Raw genomic sequence first — 23,770 nt, forward strand, 5'->3', positions numbered from 1 at the left:
GGGGGTGATGAAGATTTTTTTTTTTTTTTTTTTACACTGATTGCTTTTACACCCATATAGGATGTAAAAGCAATAATTTCTCTCTCTCTCTGTCTGCATTCTTGCACTCATTGAGAAGTACTGAGTGAGCTGTGATTGGTCACAGCTTGTCACATGGTACAAGGCTGTTGTGAATAGCCTTGTACCATGTGACCTCTGTGATCATTCTCAGATTTCACACATAGCAAGCAATGATGTCACAAGTGACATCTTGCTTACTACTTTGCATGTGCTCACTGATTGGCCAATCAGTGATCACATGATTGGGAGCTCGTACAGAGGTCCCGTCCGACGATCGGTGTTTCACTGTGTCCGGAGGAGTACTCCACTGTACAAATAGTGGATTATCTAGAATATGGACCATACCAGAGAACACTTTACTGAAAAAAATTCTCTGCATCAACATGACAGCTGCAAACTACCTTTTAAATCATATATATGGTCTGTTAGCTTGTGAAATGTGAAGAACTACACTTTAAAATGTGCTGTGAAAAATCTTATAAATTTGTCAAGAATGGTTTGAGAAACACAATGATGAGTTGGAGTTGACTTGGCCTCCAAAATTTCCACATCTTATTTCAATCGAACATCTGTGGTATGTGCCGGAAAAACCAATCCAATCCAATCCAATCCATGGAGGCCCCACCTCACATCTTACAGGACTTAAAAGGATCTTCTACTGACAGCTGAGTGCCAGAAACCACAGAATACCTTCAGAGGTCTAGTGGAGTCCATGTCTAAACAGATTAGTGGGTGGTCATAATGTTATGGCTGATCGGTGTATGTTTTGGTAACTTGTGGAGTCAAAGACTCAAATGCCATAAGTTACAAGACCAAATAAAACACTGATAGTTCACAGTCCACCCACAAATGTGGATGACAAAACCCACCCACCAAAACAGGGAAGGCCAGGATTCCAACTTTGGAGGTCTGAACTGCTGAAGAGAGTGTGAGTGATAGTCAGCACCAGAACCACAGCTAGACAAACAGCAGACATGACAGATTAACCCAGTTTTAGCCATAACATGATGGATGTGGGTGCCCAATCCTATAGGGGCACTTGTTAAAGCGGACCTTTGAACCCCAGTTACACAAATAGCACAGCCTGTGGCATAGGTCTTGATCCATGAAGATGGAGGAAACTGATAGGTAGTAGGCTCTGGATGGCCAACATAATTGTCCATGCCCATGCAAAGACACATTTTAAAGAATGACATTCCAAAAAATTTTGAAATACAATATTTTATTGCACATTACAGCTTTCACATTTGCTATGTAGTAAACTGGATCCACTGCATACACGAAATGTTCCAGGAAAACTGACTATGGAAATACAAAAACAAATGGAAATACAAAAATACACAATCATTTATAAGGAAGATACTGCAACAGGAAACAAAAAACTAGGTTACTGGATAGAATGATTATTCAGATATAATAACTAGTTCTATCCATATCTGACAGTGCAGAACTGTAGTAGATTCTGAGCAAAAAGTGTACCAGACCAGGGGTGGACTGACCATTTGGAAACTCGGGCACTGCCTGAGGGCCTGTGGTCAGTAGAGGGTCCCATGAGATGCCCCTGGTACCTTTTTCATAGGCTTTTTTGAGTTTGGGCAAGGACACAGGGGCCCCATGATCCCCTATTGCCTGGGGGCCCCATGAATTGTCAGTCCGCCCCTGTACCATACTCATATTTACCGGCTATGGTGTATTAAAAAAAAAAAAAAAAGGAAACATAGAAACCAGATTCCAGAGGTTATTCACCTGGAAAGCTATACAGAATGAACACACAACTGATTGGCTGTAATAGGCAAGGCCACCCATTAATATCCTGTAGGTTTTTATGAATCACTACTGTAGAATATCAGCTTCCTAAAAATGAATTAACATCAAGATTACCGTATTTGCCGGCGTATAAGGCGACTGGGCGTATAAAACGACCCCCTACTTTTCCTGTTAAAATATAGGGTTTGAGCTATACTCGCCGTATAAGACTACCCCTCTTCCAACGCACCCCATCATTGGTGTCAGTGGGGAGGAGGAATAGTGCCCCATCGTTGGTGTCAGTGGGGAGGAGGAATAGTGCCCCATCGTTGGTGTCAGTGGGGAGGAGGAATAGTGCCCCATCGTTGGTGTCAGTGGGGAGGAGGAATAGTGCCCCATCATTGGTGTCAGTGGGGGAGGAATAGTGCCCCATCATTGGTATCAGTGGGGAGAAAAGTGCCCCATCGTTGGTGTCAGTGGGGGAGGAATAGTGCCCCATCGTTGGTGTCAGTGGGGAGGAGGAATAGTGCCCCATCGTTGGTGTCAGTGGGGAGGAGGAATAGTGCCCCATCGTTGGTGTCAGTGGAGGAGGAATAGTGCCCCATCGTTGGTGTCAGTGGAGGAGGAATAGTGCCCCATCGTTAGTGTCAGTGGGTGAGAGGAGCGGCTGCTCCTTCTTTCAGTTCGGCCGCTTGATTTTTGTGGGGCCGTTCGGCTCCGCCTCCTCGCCGGTGATTGGTCGCCTGTGTGCCTTTCCAGTGCTGGCGCCCAATCACCGGTGAAGAGGCGGAGCCGAGCGGGCGGCGGGACCATCGAGCGGCCAAACTGAAAGAAGGAGCAGCCGCGCTTCCTGGACCGGATCGTCATGGGACCGGGACCGGAGCCAGGTAAGGTACAGCAGCCCCTCTGCCCACCCCTGTACTTGGTGTCCGTTTGAGGAGGAGGGGGAGCAGCGCCGCCCCTCGAAAAAGTGCCGCCCTGACACCGGCTCGCCGTATACCGGCGTATAAGACGACCCCCGACTTTTCAAAAGATTTTCACGGGTTGAAAAGTCGTCTTATACGCCGGCAAATACGGTATATACTCACACACACAAAAATTTCTACATGTGAAAGGATACTAGCAATACATATACACACTACAAAAGGTGGAACTTTAGTCAGAAAATGAAGTCCTGCTAGCTCACTTCAGGCTGGCCCCTTTCGCAGGTATAGCTATGCATATGTATATCATGACTCAGGCCTGTCAGACCGCTGGATTCAGGGCCCTCTCATACCTGAAGTGTGTTACTGTTCAAATCACCAGGTGAAAACAAAGGGAAAAAAGCCCAAGAAAAGAAAACTAAAGCTGTCACCACATCTAATGATTGGATCGGGGAACAATGGATTGAGTAATCTGCAAGGGGAAAGCTGTTGTACCCCGAAGTATTTGAAATGCCCATCTGAGCTGAAAGAGGGTAATAGTATTTAACCCTACCAGAGTGGTGGCACTTATGTGGATTAGTATATACTCACAAGTTGAGCATTTGCTGTGTATTTATTTGCTAGAGTGTTGGCACTTTTTGCACATATATCACAAGCTTAGTCATTTGCTGTGGATTTCACCCAAAGAGTGGGCAGTGTAGGTGCATTCACCTTATTTACTTATTTATTTTAGTAATTTTTACACGTGAGATTCACCAAAAGTTGTGATTTATTTATTTAAATTAATTTATTTTATTTATTTATTTTCTTCTCACGAGTGTTTTCTTGCATGGTATCACAATATTTCATTGTTGTTAAAAGTTAATGCACTATATTGAGTTTATTTCTTTTGAGGTTTCTTGGATTTGAAGTGATGAATGGGACAATTTTCAACGCTTGAAGACCTAATAATAGTGTGGACTTGTGGTGGACTATTTTGAATTGATTTAGGTTATTTTGTATTTACCCCCTTCCAGTCCAGACTCTTTCCCCCCCTTCCAGTCCGGACACTTTCCCCCCCTTCCAGTCCGGACACTTTCCCCCCCTTCCAGTCCGGACACTTTCCCCCCCTTCCAGTCCGGACACTTCCCCCCCTTCCAGTCCGGACACTTTCCCCCCCTTCCAGTCCGGACACTTTCCCCCCCTTCCAGTCCGGACACTTTCCCCCCCTTCCAGTCCGGACACTTTCCCCCCCTTCCAGTCCGGACACTTTCCCCCCCTTCCAGTCCGGACACTTTCCCCTCCTTCCTGACCAGGGCAATTTTCAGCTTTTAGCGCTATCACACTTTGAATGACAATTGCGCGGTCATGCAACACTGTACCCAAATGAATTTTTTACCATTTTTTTGAGATAGATAAAGCTTTATTTTGGTGGTATTTATTCACCGCTGGGATTTGTATTTTTTTTGCTATGTAAATGAAATGTCCAAAAATTTTGAAAAAAAGTGTTTTTTTTATAAAATTTTGCAAATAAATAATATTTCATCAAATCTTAGCCAAAATTTATTCCGTTATCTTTTTAGTAGAAAAAAAAAATTCCAAATTAGTTTATAAGCAAAAATTATAATTTTTAAACATTTTTTTTTACATTTTTATATTTTTTATTTTTATTTTTTTTCTTTTTACATACTGTCACCCTAGCAGTACAGTGTCACCATGGAGACACTGTACTACTTGTGAGGGGTGATGAAGATTTTTTTTTTTTTTTTTTACACTGATTGCTTTTACACCCATATAGGATGTAAAAGCAATCATTTCTCTTTCTCTGTCTGCATTCTTGCACTCATTGAGAAGTACTGAGTGAGCTGTGATTGGTCACAGCTTGTCACATGGTACAAGGCTTTTGTGAATAGCCTTGTACCATGTGACCTCTGTGATCATTCACAGATTTCACACATAGTAAGCAATGATGTCAGAAGTGACATCTTGCTTACTACTTTGCATGTGATCACTGATTGGCCAATCAGTGATCACATGATCGGGACCTCGTACAGAGGTCCCGTCCGACGACCAGTGTTTCACTGTGTCCGGAGGACACAGCGGGCACTGGATCGCGGTGCTGCGCGCTCCCAGGGAGCACGCACAAGCAGGGTGCGGGTAGGCCGTTTATAAACGGCCACCCGACCCTGCAGTGCCACCGTCCGGCCGTTTATATACAACGGCCGGTCGGGAAGTGGTTAAGGAAGGGGACTTAGTAGTTTGAAGAAAAGGTTTTCTATATATGTATAGCAATGTAAAACATATTAAGTGCCTATACTGTTTCAATCCCAGTAATACACTGTCTCACCCTGCTCAGCACATGATCAGTTGCTCTGTATTTTTGTAGCATGGTGCCAAAAATCAGAGCCACTAGAGGCAAATGTGCTGAAAGCCTAGAGATTTACTGCTACTCAGAGGCTCTGTGCTATAAATTGCCTCCATGATTTCTCCTGTTTCTGCCATTTTGCTGAAGCACTAACGGTTGGGTAGCATAATTATTAATGTATATTCTACGCTAAAGAACAATATTTTTTATCAAGTTGCTGAGGATAAAGTTCCACTTTAAACTGATGCATGCCAGTTTATTTTAAAAGGTAAATTCCACTTTCATGGGAAAAAAAATGAGCAAATAAATATAGTGTATACAATTGTGACACAAGTCATATTGTAATTGAAAAATTACCATTCCTTTTGCAATTTACAGAAAATAGCAGCGCTGCAGATTGAAAACATTATGGCTACATGGAGGCATTCTGTACACAGATGGTGTACAGGATGCCCCCTTAAAAGGTCATATTCTGCTTGTGTGATTGGCTTACTGGTTTTCCCAGAAGTCTGCACTAAGATACAAGTCAGAATTTAGCTTTCCCTGCAACAATAATGTCATGGTTGCTGAAATGCTCCCAAAGGGAAATCATGTGTAAAGGGATGCAGACCTTCCGAAGGTCCTCATCAGAGCCATGCAGGCGCAGCAGCTTATTAAGAATTAGAAAATTACTCCCATACAGGTTCACTCTGCATATAGACAAAACAAACAGCTATTTCTTCAGCATAATAAAATGTAGGAATCTGCAACAAAGGTTGCTAAAATCCTTGCATTGTATATAGATCGGTGTTTCTCAACCTTTTTTCAGTCAAGGCACCCTTTAAAATTATGGATAATCTCAAGGCACCTCATTCTAAAATGTAAAAAAAAAAAGACCACAAAAAAACAAACAAGACAAAAACTATTCTACACCCAGATAGTGACACCCAACGTTAGAGGTGATTTATTCTTCCAAAGCAAATACTTCCTTGCACACTGGTACTGACTAGTATTCCAGTGTGTCTCTCATTTTCTCTCCCTCACTCAGCTAATGTGATGCCAGTGCTGATAGAGAGGGGCAGGGGAGGGCCAAACAAGGATGATGTGCATGCACCCGACATCCTCAACATATGATGTCATTGGTTGTTAGGATGCTGGCAGCTAGGTCATAAAAGCGCACCATGAAAACCCGTGGCTGAGCCACCTGCTGGCTTGTATACATTTTTTGGGGCATTTTGCCAACGCACCCCTAAAGAAGCCTGAAGGCACCTCAGGGTGCCTGGGCACCCTGGCTGAGAAAGGCTGATACAGATCACCCAAAAGGGAATGTTTTTTTTTCCTCAACAAAAATGGAGTTACTCTTGAAGCTTTCGGTAAGGTGGGGCATAGCTCCTAATAATCACTGGATGTTTGCAGTATGTAAAAGCAACACTCAATGAAGACGTAGGTAATGTTGTTGCCTGGAAAACAGAGGTGCCAAATGTAGCATGATCCATACTTTTCACTTTGTGCAGAGTCAAAGGCATGAATTATTGTGACCCCAATAATTGGGCAGTGGTATAAGTGGAAGTGCCAACTAAAATTATTCAAAAGTTCTCTTTAAATTTTCCGACTAGCAGTAGATACACCATGAATGACAACACCCCCACTTTTCTTTCCTTCCAGTTATTTGGGACAATTCATAAACAGTGTCATAGACAGCCTTTAGAATTCAGTCAGGGTGCAGCTACTAGTCTCTCAGTTCCATCAACCTCCACCCAAATAATTTCCCAAATGTGAGCATTGACTTCACCAGTATCACCATTTACATTTCATTTTCGCCCATGGAATCTCCCACCATGGAATCTCACGTTCATTACAGCTTCCCGGTACAGGCACTGCTCAGAGATGGTCTTAATGACCGACAGTTTCCTAATCCAAGAACAAATCAGTAATTCTTAAGTATCTGTTCCTATGCTAGTGAAACATTCTTAAAGTGATGGTAGAAAAAAAAACGACCTCCAAGAAGCTGCATGCGTCGGTAATGCAAATGCTTGCCTGAATTAGGCGTAGGTATGCTGTTAAGGCTGGTCTGAATATCCTAGATTATACAGTCACACAATAAATGAAAAATATATACATTTACCTAAACGCAGAGGTAACTCCAGGCACAGATGAATTCTGGATGACGAGATTATTTCCTAAAATAAGGCAAGTGAAAGAACCTAAAATCCATCTATTATCCCCTTGATCTCTTGAACAACAGGAAAAAGAGGCCCAGTGCTGATAGGTCAACACTGTGTTGGTTGACTACCATTTGGAACCAGGGGCGGACTGACCATTTGGAAACTCGGGCACTGCCCGAGGGCCCGGGGTCAGTACGGGCCCCATGAGATGCCCCTGGTACCTTTTTCATAGGCTTTTTTGAGTTTGGACAAGGACACAGGGACCCCATGATCCTCTATTGCCCGGGGGCCCCATGAGTTGTCAGTCCGCCCCTATTTGAAATAATCTCAGTGCTGTTGTCATCTGTGTGTTCCAAATAGGGGCGGACTGACAACTCATGGCGCCTTCGGGCAATAGGGGATCATGGGGCCCCTGTGCCCTTGCCCAAACTCAAAAAAGCCTATGAAAAAGGTACCAGGGGCATCTCATGGGGCCCCCTACTGACCTCGGGCAGTGCCCGAGTTTCCAAATGGTAGTAAACCAGCACAGTGTTGACCTATCAGCACTTGGGCCTCTTTTTTATGTTGCTCTATGTAAAATACTAACGTCAAGATCAGTTTTTTTTTTTTTTGCTCCACATACATGCCCTGCCAAAATATTTTCTGTGCCCTCCATGGGCAAAAAAAAAGGTAAAGGAACCTGGCAGTCTGCAGGGGCGTAGGTAGGAGACGTGGGTGAAAATTTCCATTGGTTGCCTTCATGTCCCCAACAGCTGATTGGACAATAAAGGAGCAATAGCACACTGAAATAATTTCAGTGCTGTTGTCATCTGTGTGTTCCAGTGTGCTATTGCTCCTTTATTGTCCAATCAGCTGTTGGGGACATGGAGGCAACCAATGGAAATTTTCACCCACGTCTCCTACCTACGCCCCTGCAGACTGCCAGGTTCCTTTACCTTTTTTTTTGCCCATGGAGAGCACATAAAATATTTTGGCAGGGCATATATGTGGAGCAAAAAAAAAAAAAACTGATCTTGACGTTAGGATTTTACATAAAGCTCTACTTTACCTTCATTGGCACATGAAAAACTTATATAAAGATTTTAAGTGTTATTTAAAATCACATTCTGAAAATTTGCAGGTTTTTTTTTTTTTTTTTAAATCGAAACCTTTTCCAGGCATTCACTTCTCTCGGTTCAATTATCTTCTTAAATCCCTATAATAATAATAAATGTCAAGCTGAGGAAGTAATTCAGTGGGAAATGTCGGCGTGAAAACATGCTGGGCCTGCTCACGTTATTAGGCCATTACTTCTACTGGATCTGAAACACATTTCCTGCCTGAATGGTCAGATCATTTAATGTACATGAAAGGCTGAATTATATTCTGGGTTTATAAAGGCACTACAAGATGACATCAAACAGATTGTATTAAAATCAGCTCCTTGAACTAAGAACTCCCAGCCACTTCACCTATTACAAAAATCAACTATGAACACCTACTTGTCAAAAAATTCTAATTCTCTGTAAAGCACTTATATAATATAAGAAATAGAGAAAAAAAGCGCCACAAACTAAATAGAACAAAAGTATGTAAAGCATGCTGGTTATACTCACTGTGGAACCTAAGGGGTTAATCCTCAGTATTGTGTACAAAGGCTGCTTGTCTTCTCTTATCCTCCCCTTCTTCTACTGTCTGCAAGACATCTGCTGATAGTACAGAGCCCTAGGGGGCACTCTAGCAATGCACATTAAACTGAGCATGTGCAGAGTGTTTTTTTTTTCTTGGGGGGTAGGGGTACATATGATCAGCACAGAGCCAATCAGCGCTGTCCAGACAGGGGGTCATGTGGTTATGCAGCCTCATAGTACAGTCAGAGCAGAATGCAAACTCCTATAAGCTTTAACCAGTGCTCAGCTGGACACTGATAGAAGGCTGGTGTATATATACTGCTGATGAGAAAAAGGTATTTAGCCATTTATATATACTAAAGTCATTGCATTTCCATGTTCTGTGTAATATTCAGACCAGATATAGTGAATGCGGGGTCCGGGGAGACCAGATATAGTGAATGCAGGGTCCTGGGAGACCGGATATAGTGAATGCGGGGTCCTGGGAGACCGGATATAGTGAATGCGGGGTCCAAGGAGAGCGGATATAGTGAATGCGGGGTCCAAGGAGAGCGGATATAGCGAATGCAGGGTCCGGGGAGAGCGGATATAGTGAATGCGGGGTCCAAGGAGAGCGGATATAGTGAATGCGGGGTCCGGGGAGACCAGATATAGTGAATGCGGGGTCCGGGGAGAGCGGATATAGTGAATGCGGGGTCCAAGGAGAGCGGATATAGTGAATGCGGGGTCCGGGGAGACCAGATATAGTGAATGCGGGGTCCGGGGAGACCAGATATAGTGAATGCGGGGTCCAAGGAGAGCGGATATAGTGAATGCGGGGTCCGGGGAGACCAGATATAGTGAATGCGGGGTCCGGGGAGACCGGATATAGTGAATGCGGGGTCCGGGGAGACCGGATATAGTGAATGCGGGGTCCTGGGAGACCGGATATAGTGAATGCAGGGTCCGGGGAGAGCGGATATAGTGAATGCAGGGTCCGGGGAGAGCGGATATAGTGAATGCGGGGTCCGGGGAGAGCGGATATAGTGAATGCGGGGTCCGGGGAGAGCGGATATAGTGAATGCGGGGTCCGGGGAGAGCGGATATAGTGAATGCAGGGTCCGGGGAGAGCGGATATAGTGAATGCAGAGTCCTGGGAGACCAGATATAGTGAATGCGGGGTCCAAGGAGAGCGGATATAGTGAATTCGGGGTCCGGGGAGACCGGATATAGTGAATGCGGGGTCTGGGGAGACCGGATATAGTGAATGCGGGGTCCGGGGAGACCGGATATAGTGAATGCGGGGTCCTGGGAGACCGGATATAGTGAATGCGGGGTCCGGGGAGAGCGGATATAGTGAATGCGGGGTCCGGGGAGAGCGGATATAGTGAATGCGGGGTCCGGGGAGAGCGGATATAGTGAATGCGGGGTCCGGGGAGAGCGGATATAGTGAATGCGGGGTCCGGGGAGAGCGGATATAGTGAATGCGGGGTCCGGGGAGAGCGGATATAGTGAATGCGGGGTCCGGGGAGACCGGATATAGTGAATGCGGGGTCCGGGGAGACCAGATATAGTGAATGCGGGGTCCAAGGAGAGCGGATATAGTGAATGAGGGGTCCGGGGAGACCAGATATAGTGAATGCAGGGTCCTGGGAGACCGGATATAGTGAATGCAGGGTCCGGGGAGAGCGGATATAGTGAATGAGGGGTCCGGGGAGAGCGGATATAGTGAATGAGGGGTCCGGGGAGACCGGATATAGTGAATGCGGGGTCTGGGGAGACCGGATATAGTGAATGCAGGGTCTGGGGAGAGCGGATATAGTGAATGAGGGGTCCGGGGAGACCGGATATAGTGAATGCAGGGTCTGGGGAGAGCGGATATAGTGAATGCAGGGTCTGGGGAGAGCGGATATAGTGAATGCAGAGTCCTGGGTTTAGTAACACTTTAAATCTGCTCTATAGTACTTATGTGCAATTCATGCAATATGCTAACCTGCAAACCTGAATACCATGTTGAAGGACATAACTGCCATTTGTAGTATAGGACACTGCTGTTAAAAGTCTGTACATTCCCATAGAAAAAGCGAATTTACAGAACATAGAATTCAATGTAGCGAGATAAACAATTGAGTACTGTCCGTGATACTTTTTTTATTTGCACTCACAATTTTGAGGACAAGCTTTCGGGGTATGTCCCCTTCTTTCAAGGTGACATCCCCCGAAAGCTTGTCCTCAAAATTGTATGCGAGTACAAATAAAAAAAAGTATCACGGACAGTACTGAATTGTTTCTGTCGCAAATGCACTAATACGGCTACAATCACCTCAAACAAAATGTAGCGAGATAAAAGCTAGCAAGATGTTAACTTCAAGGTGCTGGTTGATTAAAAATCTCCACTGCGGACAGAAGCTTCAGAATGTGAAACTTTAAGCTCATCTTGGGGAAAACATTGAATCAGGGGCTTTATGAGGTTAGCTGTCTGCCTTTAATAAATCAACCCCAAAGAATTTAAAGCAAGAGGGTCAAAGTGTTAGCCATATACAGCAGCACAGTGGCTAAATGGTTAGCACTTCCGCCTGGCAGTACTCTGGTCGTTGGTTCGAATCCCATCCACGCCACCACCTGCCTGGAGTTTGCATGTTCTCCCCGTGCCTGTGTGGGTTTCCTCCAGGTACTCTGGTTTTCTCCCACACTCCAAAAACATGCTGGTAGGTTAATTGGCTCCTGTCTAAATTGGCCCTAGTATGTGTATGTATGAATGTAAGTTAGGGACCTTAGATTGTACGCCCCCTGAGGGTTAGGGACTGATGTGAATGTACAATATATATGTAAAGAGCTGCGTAAATTGACAGTGCTATATAAGTACCTGAAATAAATAAATAAATATATATTGTGCAGTTGCTCCAGAGCTTACTAACTTAGGTAAAGCTTCACTTTGCAAAAAATATCCAATCACATGCAAGGAAAATAAAAACAGCATTTTTGCTTGCGCATGATTGGATGATAGAAATCAGTAGAGCTTTCCCTCACATCTAGAGCAACTGCACTTGCAGTGCACAGTATATTTGCAGTTAGCAAAATCAACCCCTTTGAGTCACTGACCCAAAACAAGCATTGAGAAAAATGTCTTCTCACTTTTCTCTACCTGAGCTGAATATTTGTTTAGGGCAGGGGCGGACTGACCATTTGGAAACTCGGGCAGTGCCCGAGGGCCTGGGGTCAGTAGGGGGCCCCATGAGATGCCCCTGGTACCTTTTTCATAGGCTTTTTTGAGTTTGGGCAAGGACACAGGGGCCCCATGATCCCCTATTGCCCGGGGGCCCCATGAGTTGTCAGTCCGCCCCTGGTTCAGGGTCACTCACTCAAAGTAAGCTGTGTAAAAACGCTATCACCTGGCTTTTCTAGAGGGCAGCAATAGCATCTATCTATCTATCTCTCAACAGGTTTCCTGTCACTTTAAATATTTAATTTGGGTCACCTTGGTTAAAATGAATTCTTACCATGCCAGAGTGGTGTGGTCACTGGGGCTACTGTAATACACAACACAATCTGTCACATACAGTAAGCATTGTTGTCTTCCTGGAGGAATATGGACAGTTTTCCCTCTGCGGACAGAAAGTCCCTTAAACAGCACCTTGACCATTCTGGAGCAGCCTTGGGACCAAGGTGCTGCCAGCTGACTCTCTTTTTTTTTTTCAGCAACAGAGGAAAGTCATCTATACCCCTCCAGGAAGACAATAGTGCTCATTGTATGTAGCGAATTCTACTACAATGGATTTCAGCAACCTCAATGGCCATACCATTCAGGCATGGTAAGAACTAGTTCTAACCAAGCTGGCCCAAATTAAGTATTTAAAGTGAAAGGAAACCTGAAGTTTGTCCTTACGCAATGATACCTCACTGAGGATAAGGGAATTTATCTGTCCATCCTGGGGACAACTGCAATGTACTTTGTGCTTTGGCCACTGAAAAGAAGTTACGTATCCATGGTTAAAGTCCTTCCCTTTTCTCCATAGCAGTAAAGTATTGTGTCATGTAAGCCATTGATTAATGTAGAAAGTTTGGAATATAGATGGTACCCTTACTTTATTGTTCCTCCTTATACAGTTGCAAGAAAAAGTATGTGAACCCCTTGGGATTACGTGGAGTTTTGCATGCATTGGGCATAAAATGTGCTCTGAACGTCATCTAAGTCACAACAATAGAAGAACACAGTCTGCTGAACATAATACTACACAAACATTAGATGTTGCCATGGTTTAATTGCACATAACATGTAAACATTTACAGTGCAGGGAGGAAAAAGTATGTGAGGCCCTAGCTTAATGACTTCTCCCAGAGGTAATTGGATCCAGGAGTGAGCCAACCTTGACTCCAATCAGTGTGATGATATTGGATGTGTTGCTGACAGCTGTCCTGCCCTTAAAAAACACACACCTGTTTTGGGTTTACTGGTTTCAAGAAGCACTGTCTGATGTGAACCATACCTCGCAGAAAAGAGCTCTCAGAAGACCTATGATCAAGAATTGTTGCCTTGCATGAAGCTGGAAAGGGTTACAAAAGTATCTCCAAAAGCCTTGATGTTCATGTGTCCACGGTAAGACAGACTGTCTACAAATGGAGAAAGTTTAGCACTGTTGCTACTCTCCCTAGGCGTGGTCGTCCTGTAAAAATGACTGCAAGAGCACAGCGCAGAATGCTGCATGAGGTAAAGAAGAATCCCAGAGTGTCAGCTAAAGACCTACAGAAATCTCTGGCACATGCTAACATTTTTGTTGACACATCTACAATAAGGAAAACATTAAACAAGAATGGAGTACATGGGAGGACACCACGGAGGAAGCCATTGCTGTCCAAAAAGAATATTGCAGCACGTTTGAAGTTTGCAAAAGAGCACCTGGATGTTCCACAGCACTACTGGCAAAATATACTGAGGACAGATGAAACCAAGATTGAGTTGTTTGGGAAGAACACACAACACTATGTGTGGAGAAAAAAAGGCACAGCACACCAATATCAAAACCTCATCCCCACTGTGAAACATGGCGGAGGGAGCATCATGGTTTGGGGCTGCTTTCCTGCCTCAGGGCCTGGACGGATTGTTGTCATTGATGGGAAAATGAATTCCAGAGTTTATCAAGACATTTTGCAGGAAAACGTACGACCATCTGTCCGCCAACTGAAGCTCCGCAGAGGATGGGAGATGCAACAGGACAATGACCCAAAGCATACAAGTAATTCAACAAAACAATGGCTGCAACAGCACAGAATACGCCTTCTGGAGTGGCCCAGTCAGAGTCCTGACCTCAACCCCATTGAAATGCTGTGGCATGACCTTAAGAGAGCGATTCACACCAGACATCCCAAGAATATTGCTACACTGAAACAGTTTTGTGAAGAGGAGTGGTCCAAAATTACTCCGGATCGTTGTGCAGGTCTGATCTGCAACTACAGGAAACGTTTGGTTGAGGTTATTGCTGCCAAAGGAGGATCAACCAGTTATTAAGTCCAAAGGTTCACATACTTTTTCCTCCCTGCACTGTGAATGTTTACATGTTATGTGCAATTAAACCATGGCAATATCTAATGTTTGTGTAGTATTATGTTCAGCAGACTGTGTTCTTCTATTGTTGAGACTTAGATGACGTTCAGAGCAAATTTTGTGCCCAATTCATGCAAAATTCCACGTAATCCCAAGGGATTCACATACTTTTTCTTGCAACTGTAACTCTGTAAAAATATTTGGGTTTTAGAAACAAATTTCAGAAGTGTACAAAGCCTAAGAAGAGACAGAAGGAAGGTTTTGGAATCTGGCATCTTTAACAACTTAAGTTAGCCCAATGTTTCTCAACTCCAGTCCTCATGGACCCCCAACAGGTCATGTTTTTAGGATTTCCATTATTTTGCACAGGTGATTTGATCAGTTTCACTGCCTTAGTAACTACCACAGCTGTTTCATCTGAGGGAAATCCTGAAAACATGATCTGTTGGGGGTCCATGAGGACTGGAGTTGAGAAACACTGAGTTAGCCAATGAAAGGGTATCAAGTAAACTCCAAACTTTGTCCTTTTCTTTATATTTATATTTCATAGCCATGTATCAGTGTATTATAAAAACACTCATCAGCTTGAGTGGGAATCCCTACATGGCCTGATTCCCATAGGATCATCACAGACAATGCTCAATAAGACTTTTTTGCCATCCTAGTACTTTGTGTCTGTAGGAATCATTAGTGAAAGAAACTCCAGTGTATAATTTCATTGAGCAGTATCCATAAATACCCTCTGTAGCAGTTAATACGGCCACTGGCTCAGTGCTCACAATATTGCTTTATCTTCTCAGCTAAGTCAATGCAATACAGAATGCGTTTCTTCTCAGCTGCCAGTTCTTCTTTAGGCACTTGGCCCAACAGCTTTTGTGCAAAAAGGTTCTGATCCTGCATAAATGGCCCAACAGACCCTCTTCTAGCTGGAGGCAAACTATCTAGAACTCCGTTTGTAAATGTAAAGTTGACTTTTTTCTCTCGTTTCATGCCAGGGGCTCTTTCTTCAATCCAGGTTACTGGCCTGAAATACAAGAGCACATATGTTAAATGCACTAAGAAAGAACCAAATAGGACTACAAAAGATTCCATACACCCTACGGGAGTCAAGCAAAATGGGATGATATTGTTTATTAATGCCAATTGCAACTTTCAAAATCCCATTCATTTTCCAGATGTTAGAAAATGAACATCTCAATGCTTGATATAAGTATCACCACTACCATTTTTTTTCCAGCAGTTTTCAAAAATAAAAATCAACAAACATTTACAAAGTCAGACCTAAAACCGGAAATGTTTGAAGAACAAATTTGGCATTTCGTAAAGAAGGATACACAATAGTAGGACAATTTGGAGCGGTTATGTATTATTATGCTTTAGATAATTAGCTCAGGTATAAATTTTAGAAATGCAAAATTCATATATACGTTAGCTGAAATTTAAAGATAAATTTGGTTTTGGGAGAAATCCAACGGTTTCGTAAACAAAAAGATAATATCTGTATATGATTGTTTAGGGAAAGGATTGCAGAACTAGGTATCTTACGGATTCTTGTTCAGGAAACATCTTTAGATCTCCAGGGAAAGAAGTCTTGCATAGTTGGGTTTCCATGTCAAAAACAGTTTATCATCTTGTGTAAAGAAAACAAAACCTCAGCGCTCAGGACTTCCTATTTACCACACAAATCCCCGTGAGATGCTGCTGTGCACAGGTACAAAAGACCAAAAAACTTTTAACAATGGAAACCAGCGCAAACCCACATGGTCAATAACATTACTCAGCTTAAAAAAACATTAATGTGCTGATAAAGATATATATAATGAATTATATATAAATAAATTGATATAAAAAAATATATATAAACATTAGAATCATAAGTCCAGTGACAAAAAAACAAAGTGACGAAAAAAATCCAAAAAAATCCCAGAAAATATATATATATAATTACAGTCCCGTGACAAAATTAAATCAAATTAAATTATAATTTGGTTCTTCCGTGTTACTGATCCCTTCACCATCCACCAGTGCAGAAATCAACATTAGCCGCACTCACCAGATATTGGTGAGTCACACGCCTTTCAGGATTGTTAAGGGCTCCTGGACCCCCTTTACTTTGTGTGAGACCTCCAAGTGCTGTTTCCTCTTATGTCTAGGTACCTCTTCTGCTTACTCCTCTCACCGAATCCCCCAAGGAAAATCAGGAAGAAGAAAAGACCATAGCGTGATACCGTAGTAATTTCTCCTCAAATTAATCTCTCCAGACCACTCACATTCTTTTGCGGGATATAGCCCGCCTTTTATTCAAAACAATGATTTTCTTCTAAAATGATCCACTTTTCATGTACACCGATTTTTGTAAGAGACCCCACAGTTTAGTGTACAGCAGGATGGCAGACCTCAGCTAAGACTCATCTACTAGGCTAAGATGGCCCCTTGGAACGCACCGCCGGCGTGCGCTCCACTCACCGGAAATGACGTCAGACGACGGACCAGGCAACCGGAAGTGCGTCACTCATGTGGGTTTGCGCTGGTTTCCATTGTTAAAAGTTTATCATCTTGGTCTTGAGCCTTTATCTTCCCCAACCTTTGCATCCCTGAGCATTTGTTTATATTTTGTAGAAGTCTTAGTTCCATACCTTATACTTCTTTGTAGGTTGCGTTAACATATCCCCACCCCCGCCTTTCCCCAAGAATGGAAGGGCTTTAATTTGGTAGCAAATTTGGATGCATACAGCATATTTGTATTGTCTAGATTTTCATTTTTGAAAATTTAGAAAAAAATGCATTCTCCTGCAATTTTTCCATGGCAACTGTTACTGTATGAAATAACTATAAGTCAGCACACATCAAAAAAAAAAAAAAAAAATAACACACAATACCCCTTAAAGTCGTATCACTATCCTTCCCCTGAAGTACCAATATATTATATCAACCGACTTAAATACACTCAAAGTCCCAAAAGCACAGTGTCCAAAATCTCAAACAAAAACCAAAATAAAATGTCCAAAGTTATGTCCAAATCTTGATGAATAAGTGCTCATTACTCCGAAATGAAGATAAATCTCAGATGTTCTTCATATACCTAAAAAAAAAAACTAAATCTAGACATAGTATATTATCTTAGGTAACAAAATAGTGCCACACGTGCAGCATGCAAAACACGTTGGTGTCACAGCAATCGTGTAAAAAATATATACTCAGTACATGTCACTGCAAACCATATAAAAAGTGCATAATTACCCTAAAATCAGTAATATCAGCATGTGATCAAAAATAGGCATGGAATATCCTCAAACTGGCATCCTCTTGTTCAGCCACTTTCTTTAGACCTCACAAACAGACCAGGGATCAGTATATGAATCAAAATAGCATATAAATTTTATTGCAGCCACTTACATTAAAAACTGGTAAAAACGGCTTCCTGGTCCTGACGACAAGTACACAGCCACATTGTGGCATCAAATAGTCTCCCAATCACAAGGGAGTTAAGCCGCCACAATCCTTCCCAACACTGTCAATTTGGCTCAGAAAGAGTGCCAGGAGTACACCACGAGTCCCAGGAACGCCAAAACACAAGCGCTCCAGAATCCAAAATGGCCGCCACGGCACTTCTGGGAACGTCAATACGTCATGTGCCCTGGACGCGTTTCGCCACTTCCGGACTTTGTCAACAAGGAAACTGTTACTGTATGTAATGTGTGCAGCCTCGGATATTTGCCCAAAGTATAATTGGCAAAGTCTGGTAATTAAAACTATATACCTGGGATTTTTATGTAATGTAATGGTAACCCTCAGAGTGAATGTTTACGTTTTTCTTTTGGAAAGATTTTTCCTGTATAGATACTACATTGCAAAGCATGCAGGAAAAAAAAAAAAAATGTAACTTTGTTTAAATTGCTAGCATAAAAATTGGGATTGTGTGGACACAAATAAACGGCAACATTTTCATAGTAGTGTGATGGCCAAAATTTCTGAATGACGCTGGGTTTGCTTACATGAGCTCGACAATCCAGAACATTAACATTAAAATCAGAGAACATTAAAATTTGCTTTGTACTTTTTTTTTTACCAGGGTCAGTCTGGTTCAGCTCAGTGGAGCTCTGCAGCAACAGAACACTACAGTGAAGTATTGCTGCAGGCATTACCATTTGGAAACTCGGGCACTGCCCGAGGGCCCGGGGCCAGTAGGGGGCCCCATGCGATGCCCCTGGTAGCTTTTTCATAGGCTTTTTTGAGTTTGGGCAAGGACACAGGGGCCCCATGATCCCCTATTGCCCGGGAGCCCCATGAGTTGTCAGTCCGCCCCTGGCTGCAGGGTTAGGCGGGCCAGAGCTGCGGGTCAGTTCTAGTCTCTGGACCCATAGAAAGTGTCATGTCACTTTCTCTGTAAACACAACGCAGTAACATCTGTTTTTACCGTCCCTCCTACATGAAAGCTACTAGAAAACGGATCAGAAACCTAGGAGCCTTTTTGACCTTCTGGGCTAAGTGTGGTTTCAACACTGAAAACCACTGGGATCCACTGAGTCCTGCTGTCCTTTTTAATTGGCAATGGGACACATGGCTGCTGTCCTAGCCCCCTTTTAAAATGACACCTAGGATTCAAGTGTTTAACCACTTCCAGACCGGACACTTTTACCCCATTCCTGACCAAGGCAATTTTCAGTTTTCAGCGCTATCACACTTTGAATGACAATTGCGCAGTCATGCAACACTGTACCCAAATTAATTTTTTATACCATTTTTTTAAGACAGATAAAGCTTTATTTTGGTGGCATTTATTCACCGCTGGGAATTTTATTTTTTTTTGCTATGTAAATGAAAAAGTCCAAAAATTTTCAACAAAAGTGGTTTTTTTATAACATTTTGCAAACAAACAATATTTCATCATAAATCTTTTCATAAAATTTATTCCGTTATCTTTTTAGTAAAAAAAAAAAAAAAAAAAAAATTAGTTTATAACCAAAAATTATAATTTTTAAACATTTTTTTTACATTTTTATATATTATTGTTTTTTATTTTTTTTTTATATACTGTCACCCTAACAGTACAGTGTCACCATGGTGACACTGTACTACTTGTGGGGGGTGATGAAGATTTTTTTTTTTTTTTTTTTTTACACTGATTGCTTTTACACCCATATAGGATGTAAAAGCAATCATTTCTCTTTCTCCCTGTCTACATTCTTGCACTCATTGAGAAGTACTGAGTGAGCTGTGATTGGTCACAGCTTGTCACATGGTACAAGGCTGTTGTGAATAGCCTTGTACCATGTGATCTCTGTGATCATTCACAGATTTCACACGTAGTAAGCAATGATGTCACAAGTGACATCTTGCTTACTACTTTGCATGTGATCACTGATTGGCCAATCAGTGATCACATGATTGGGACCCCGTACAGAGGTCCCGTCCGACGATCGGTGTTTCACTGTGTCCGGAGGACACAGCGGGCACCGGATCGTGGTGCTGCACGCTCCCAGGGAGCGCGCACAAGCAGGGTGCGGGGAGGCCGTTTATAAACGGCCACCCGACCCTGCAGTGCCACCGCCCAGCCGTTTATATGCAACGGTCGGTCGGGAAGTGTTTAAGTAAAAAAGTGTTTGGCAATGGCTCATTTCTCTAGGAAGATATTCATACTCCCGTGCCGCCTCTCCGCTTCAAAGTCTACCTTGAGTAAGCTTTGATGTCATAGCGTATGTGCATGATTCCATAGTTACTCCTATGCAACAGCATTTGGGTCTGCCAAATGGCCACCCAGGCATGTTCACTGTCAAACAGTGTAGGTCACATACCTAGAACCCTTCCTGTGTTGCAGCAATGGTATGACAGCTTTACAGAGCGAGTTGGCAGTGAAGGAGCTCACAAAAGGTAAGTATACTTTGCTAGGTGGTGGGCTATCAGCAGATACTGTCACTTTGCTCAGAGTTTTCGGGGAAAGTGTCTAAGCCTTGATAGTCTATTACTACTAAATTCTCACTCACTTATTATTTGCTGTAACAAAGTGTGCAGTGAGCTTGGAGTAATCTTCTCCTGGATTCTCTTCCTGGGTAGCAGAGGTAACAGTCAACTCTCCAAAAAGGTCAACCAGCCAGGTCACCCGAGCTATGCCACTAAATGCAGTGAATCCTGAGCGCTGCTTATGTAGAGGTCCACCTAAGTACAATGAAGAAAACAAAAGCATTAAAATAAAAGTATTTAGAGCAACAAACACCTGACGAATTCTTGAAGGAGCGCAGCTCCAAGTGCTGATGTAGTGGCTCCAGTGTCTCTCCAGATAGGGTGCTGATGTGTGTGCTAATGTGATGTGCTAGTGAGTGAGCGGAGTGGGTCCAAGTGCATGGAAAGTGGACAACTACCTCAGCTTCTCCCTTTAAGCCGCACCATCTGATGCATATTGCCCAAGGGCTTAGTCAATCTCTATCATTACGTCCCGGAGGCAGGGTGAACTATATCAGGGGGCATGGCTTAATGGGGAGGAGCTGAGGTAGCTGTCCACTTTTCATGCTCTTGGAGCCACTCAGCGTGTGGTGTTCACTCTTTACCCTCCTCGGCGGTATGATTCTTTCCGATTTTTTGTGCTGAAAGCGGTACCATTTTTTTGCATGGAAATATGTAGTTTTTTATTGTAGGCTGTAATTTTTAGGAATAGCTCACTGAAATCTGTCCGAACAAGAGTCTAGTAAACATCCCGGGTAGGATAAAATTTGAAACATGAAATCATAAATTATAATTTAATAAATAATCATAAAAAATAATATAATAATAAATTTATTTCAATAATATAATCAAACCAAAAATACTGAAATTTGAAATACAGAGGCAAGTTCGCACATCGCTGAGCAAAGTCGCAAAATCGTTTTCAGTGTCTGATGAGGAATTTCCCCCACGAATCATTATCACTCAATTCTGCAAGTGGTTCTGATTTACTATCGCTGTTCTCTAGCCGGTCTAAAACCGCTTTTGACGTAAAGGGACGTTTTTTGGACGCCATGGACGTTTCTCAGTTTCCAGGCAGAAAGAACAGTCAAAATGCAGGCAGGGCGCCGGACAAAGCACTCGGGACAAAATGTATGTGAAATGCATTGAAACAGCAATGTTTTACTATGTAATAATCATTTAAAAAAAAAAAAAAGACGTCCCGACGTCACAGGGACCAGATGTATGTGAAATGGTTTGAAACCGCAATGTTTTACTATGAAAAATTTGTTTTGAAAAAAATGACTTTTTTTAAATTTTCAAATTTTATCCTACCCAGGATGTTTACTAGACTCTTGTTCGGACAGATTTCAGTGAGTTATTCCTAAAAATTACAGCCTACAATAAAAAACTACATATTTCCATGCAAAAAAATGGTACCGCTTTCAGCACCAAAAATCTGAAATAATCAGACCGCCAGGGAGGTTAATAAAGGACTTGTCAAAGACCCTGTCCTGTCTTTTTTCACACTACACTTTTTGTTCTTTGTGAATGAGTAATGGGACCATGTACCCCATACTCATTCACATGGGGGGGCGGGATCTGGAGGCCCCCTTTCCGGACCTTCTAGGCTGCATGCTCCGATAAGGGTCTGGTATGGATTTTGGGGGGGGGGCAAATTGATACATTTTGATGAGGGGAGTTCCCATCAAAATCCATACCAGACCCGAAGAGCTTGGTATGGATGGGAGGGGGGACCCCACGTGGTATATTTAATTGCCGGCAATTCTTTTATATTCAGTTGTCAGTGGGGAACCCCGCTGACAGCTGAGAAATTAACACATGGTTGTCACTACTAAAATACCACGACTTGATAAAATAACTGCGGTAGTTTAGTAGCGTTTACTTTTTTTCCCGACCTCAGGAACGGATTAATTGGTTTTCAATGCACTCTTATAGGAAACGGCGTTTCGGTTTACAAAGTTTTCACTACACGAAAAGTCCCGCAAAATGAATTCAATTAGTAAACCGAGATAGTGGCACTTATGTCACTTTGTTTTATTTGCTCAGAAAGGGTACCCAGATCTTGCTTTGTGGAGGAGAGTTGCAGTCAGTGCCTTCCATTTCCTACAGGACTTCCAGCTTATGGACTTGATTTAATGGCCATGAGCTTCCATTAATGTTACCTATCTTGTATGACCTGACTATTCAAAATTTGCACACTCTGGTTATTTATTGAGTTTACAAGATGGTATATGAAAAACATGAAATATGGATAATGCAATAAGTAACAAAGCATGAATTTTTTAAATTTTAGTGTTCGCATTAAAAAAACAAAACAAAAAAAAAAAAAACAAAAACACACTTTAGTTCTGCTTCAATGCCTGGTGAATTTAAAGTGGAACTTTAGCTTTTTAACCACTTCCCGACCGGCTGTTGCATATAAATGGCCGGACGGTGGCACTGCAGGGTCGGGTGGCCATTTATAAACGGCCTCCCCGCACCCTGCTTGTGCGCGCTCCCTGGGAGCGCGCAGCACCGCGATCCGGTGCCCGCTGTGTCCTCCGGACACAGTGAAACACCGATCAGACGGGACCTCTGTAGGAGGTCCCGATCATGTGATCACTGATTGGCCAATCAGTGATCACATGCAAAGTAGTAAGCAAGATGTCACTTGTGACATCATTGCTTACTACGTGTGAAATCTGTGAATGATCACAGAGGTCACATGAATCAAGGCTATTCACAACAGCCTTGTACCATGTGACAAGCTGTGACCAATCACAGCTCACTCAGTAGTTCTCAATGGCTGCAAGAATGCAGACAGAGAGAAAGAGAAATGCTTGCTTTTACATCCTATATGGGTGTAAAAGCAATCAGTGTTAAAAAATAAAAAAATCTTCATCACCCCCCAAAAGTAGTACAGTGTCACCATGGTGGCACTGTACTGCTAGGGTGACAGTATGTAAAAATGTTTAAAAATGATCATTTTTGGTTATAAACTAATTTGGCTTATTTTTTTTTACTAAAAAGGTAACGGAATAAATTTTGGCCAAGATTTATGATGAAATATTATTTATTTGCAAAATTTTATAAGAATAACCCTTTTTTTCAAAATTTTTGGACATTTTCATTTACATAGCAAAAAAAACAAAAATCCCAGCTTTGAATATATAGTGTCCGGACTGGAAGGCGGATTTAACGCATTGTGAGATGCTTCGACTCTTCTGCATCAAAACTACTTACCTGCCTGTTCGCCTCGTACACTGAGCAACGCACACACAGCTTACTGTACAAATTTTGTCAATGCCAAATGGGAGTGAACTTCCGCGCATGTGGGGGGAGTGACATCATCCCTGCCCGGCCAATGACACCGGCTGGAGATTGAGACCCCGAAGCTGGCTGCTTGAATATATCAGTGGCCGGGCAGGGAGCTCGTGGATGCCACATAGCTGGAGCTGAAATGAATATTGTTCCACGTTACAGCCCAACTCCAGAGAGGA

At 42.8% G+C, this 23,770-nt stretch overlaps 1 protein-coding gene across 1 annotated transcript in view; it reads right to left on the reverse strand.

Moving 5' to 3' along the window:
- Nucleotides 1-1,265: 1,265 nt before the first annotated feature.
- Nucleotides 1,266-23,770, reverse strand: part of BLVRA (biliverdin reductase A) — a 49,655-nt gene continuing 27,150 nt past the window's right edge. Inside the window, exons 6-8 of the mRNA XM_089657841.1 lie at nucleotides 20,333-20,504; nucleotides 15,088-15,372; nucleotides 1,266-1,362 (exon numbers count right to left, since the gene is read on the reverse strand). Coding sequence (XP_089513967.1) covers nucleotides 15,117-15,372; nucleotides 20,333-20,504 — 428 coding nt within the window. The 3' untranslated portion in view covers nucleotides 1,266-1,362; nucleotides 15,088-15,116. The remainder of the gene's footprint in view (nucleotides 1,363-15,087; nucleotides 15,373-20,332; nucleotides 20,505-23,770) is intronic.

This window comes from Staurois parvus, unplaced genomic scaffold (genome assembly GCF_062004578.1).
Source record: "Staurois parvus isolate SC_StPar_1 unplaced genomic scaffold, SC_StPar_1.0 ptg001034l, whole genome shotgun sequence".
In the NCBI taxonomy this organism is placed as follows: Eukaryota; Metazoa; Chordata; class Amphibia; order Anura; family Ranidae; genus Staurois; species Staurois parvus.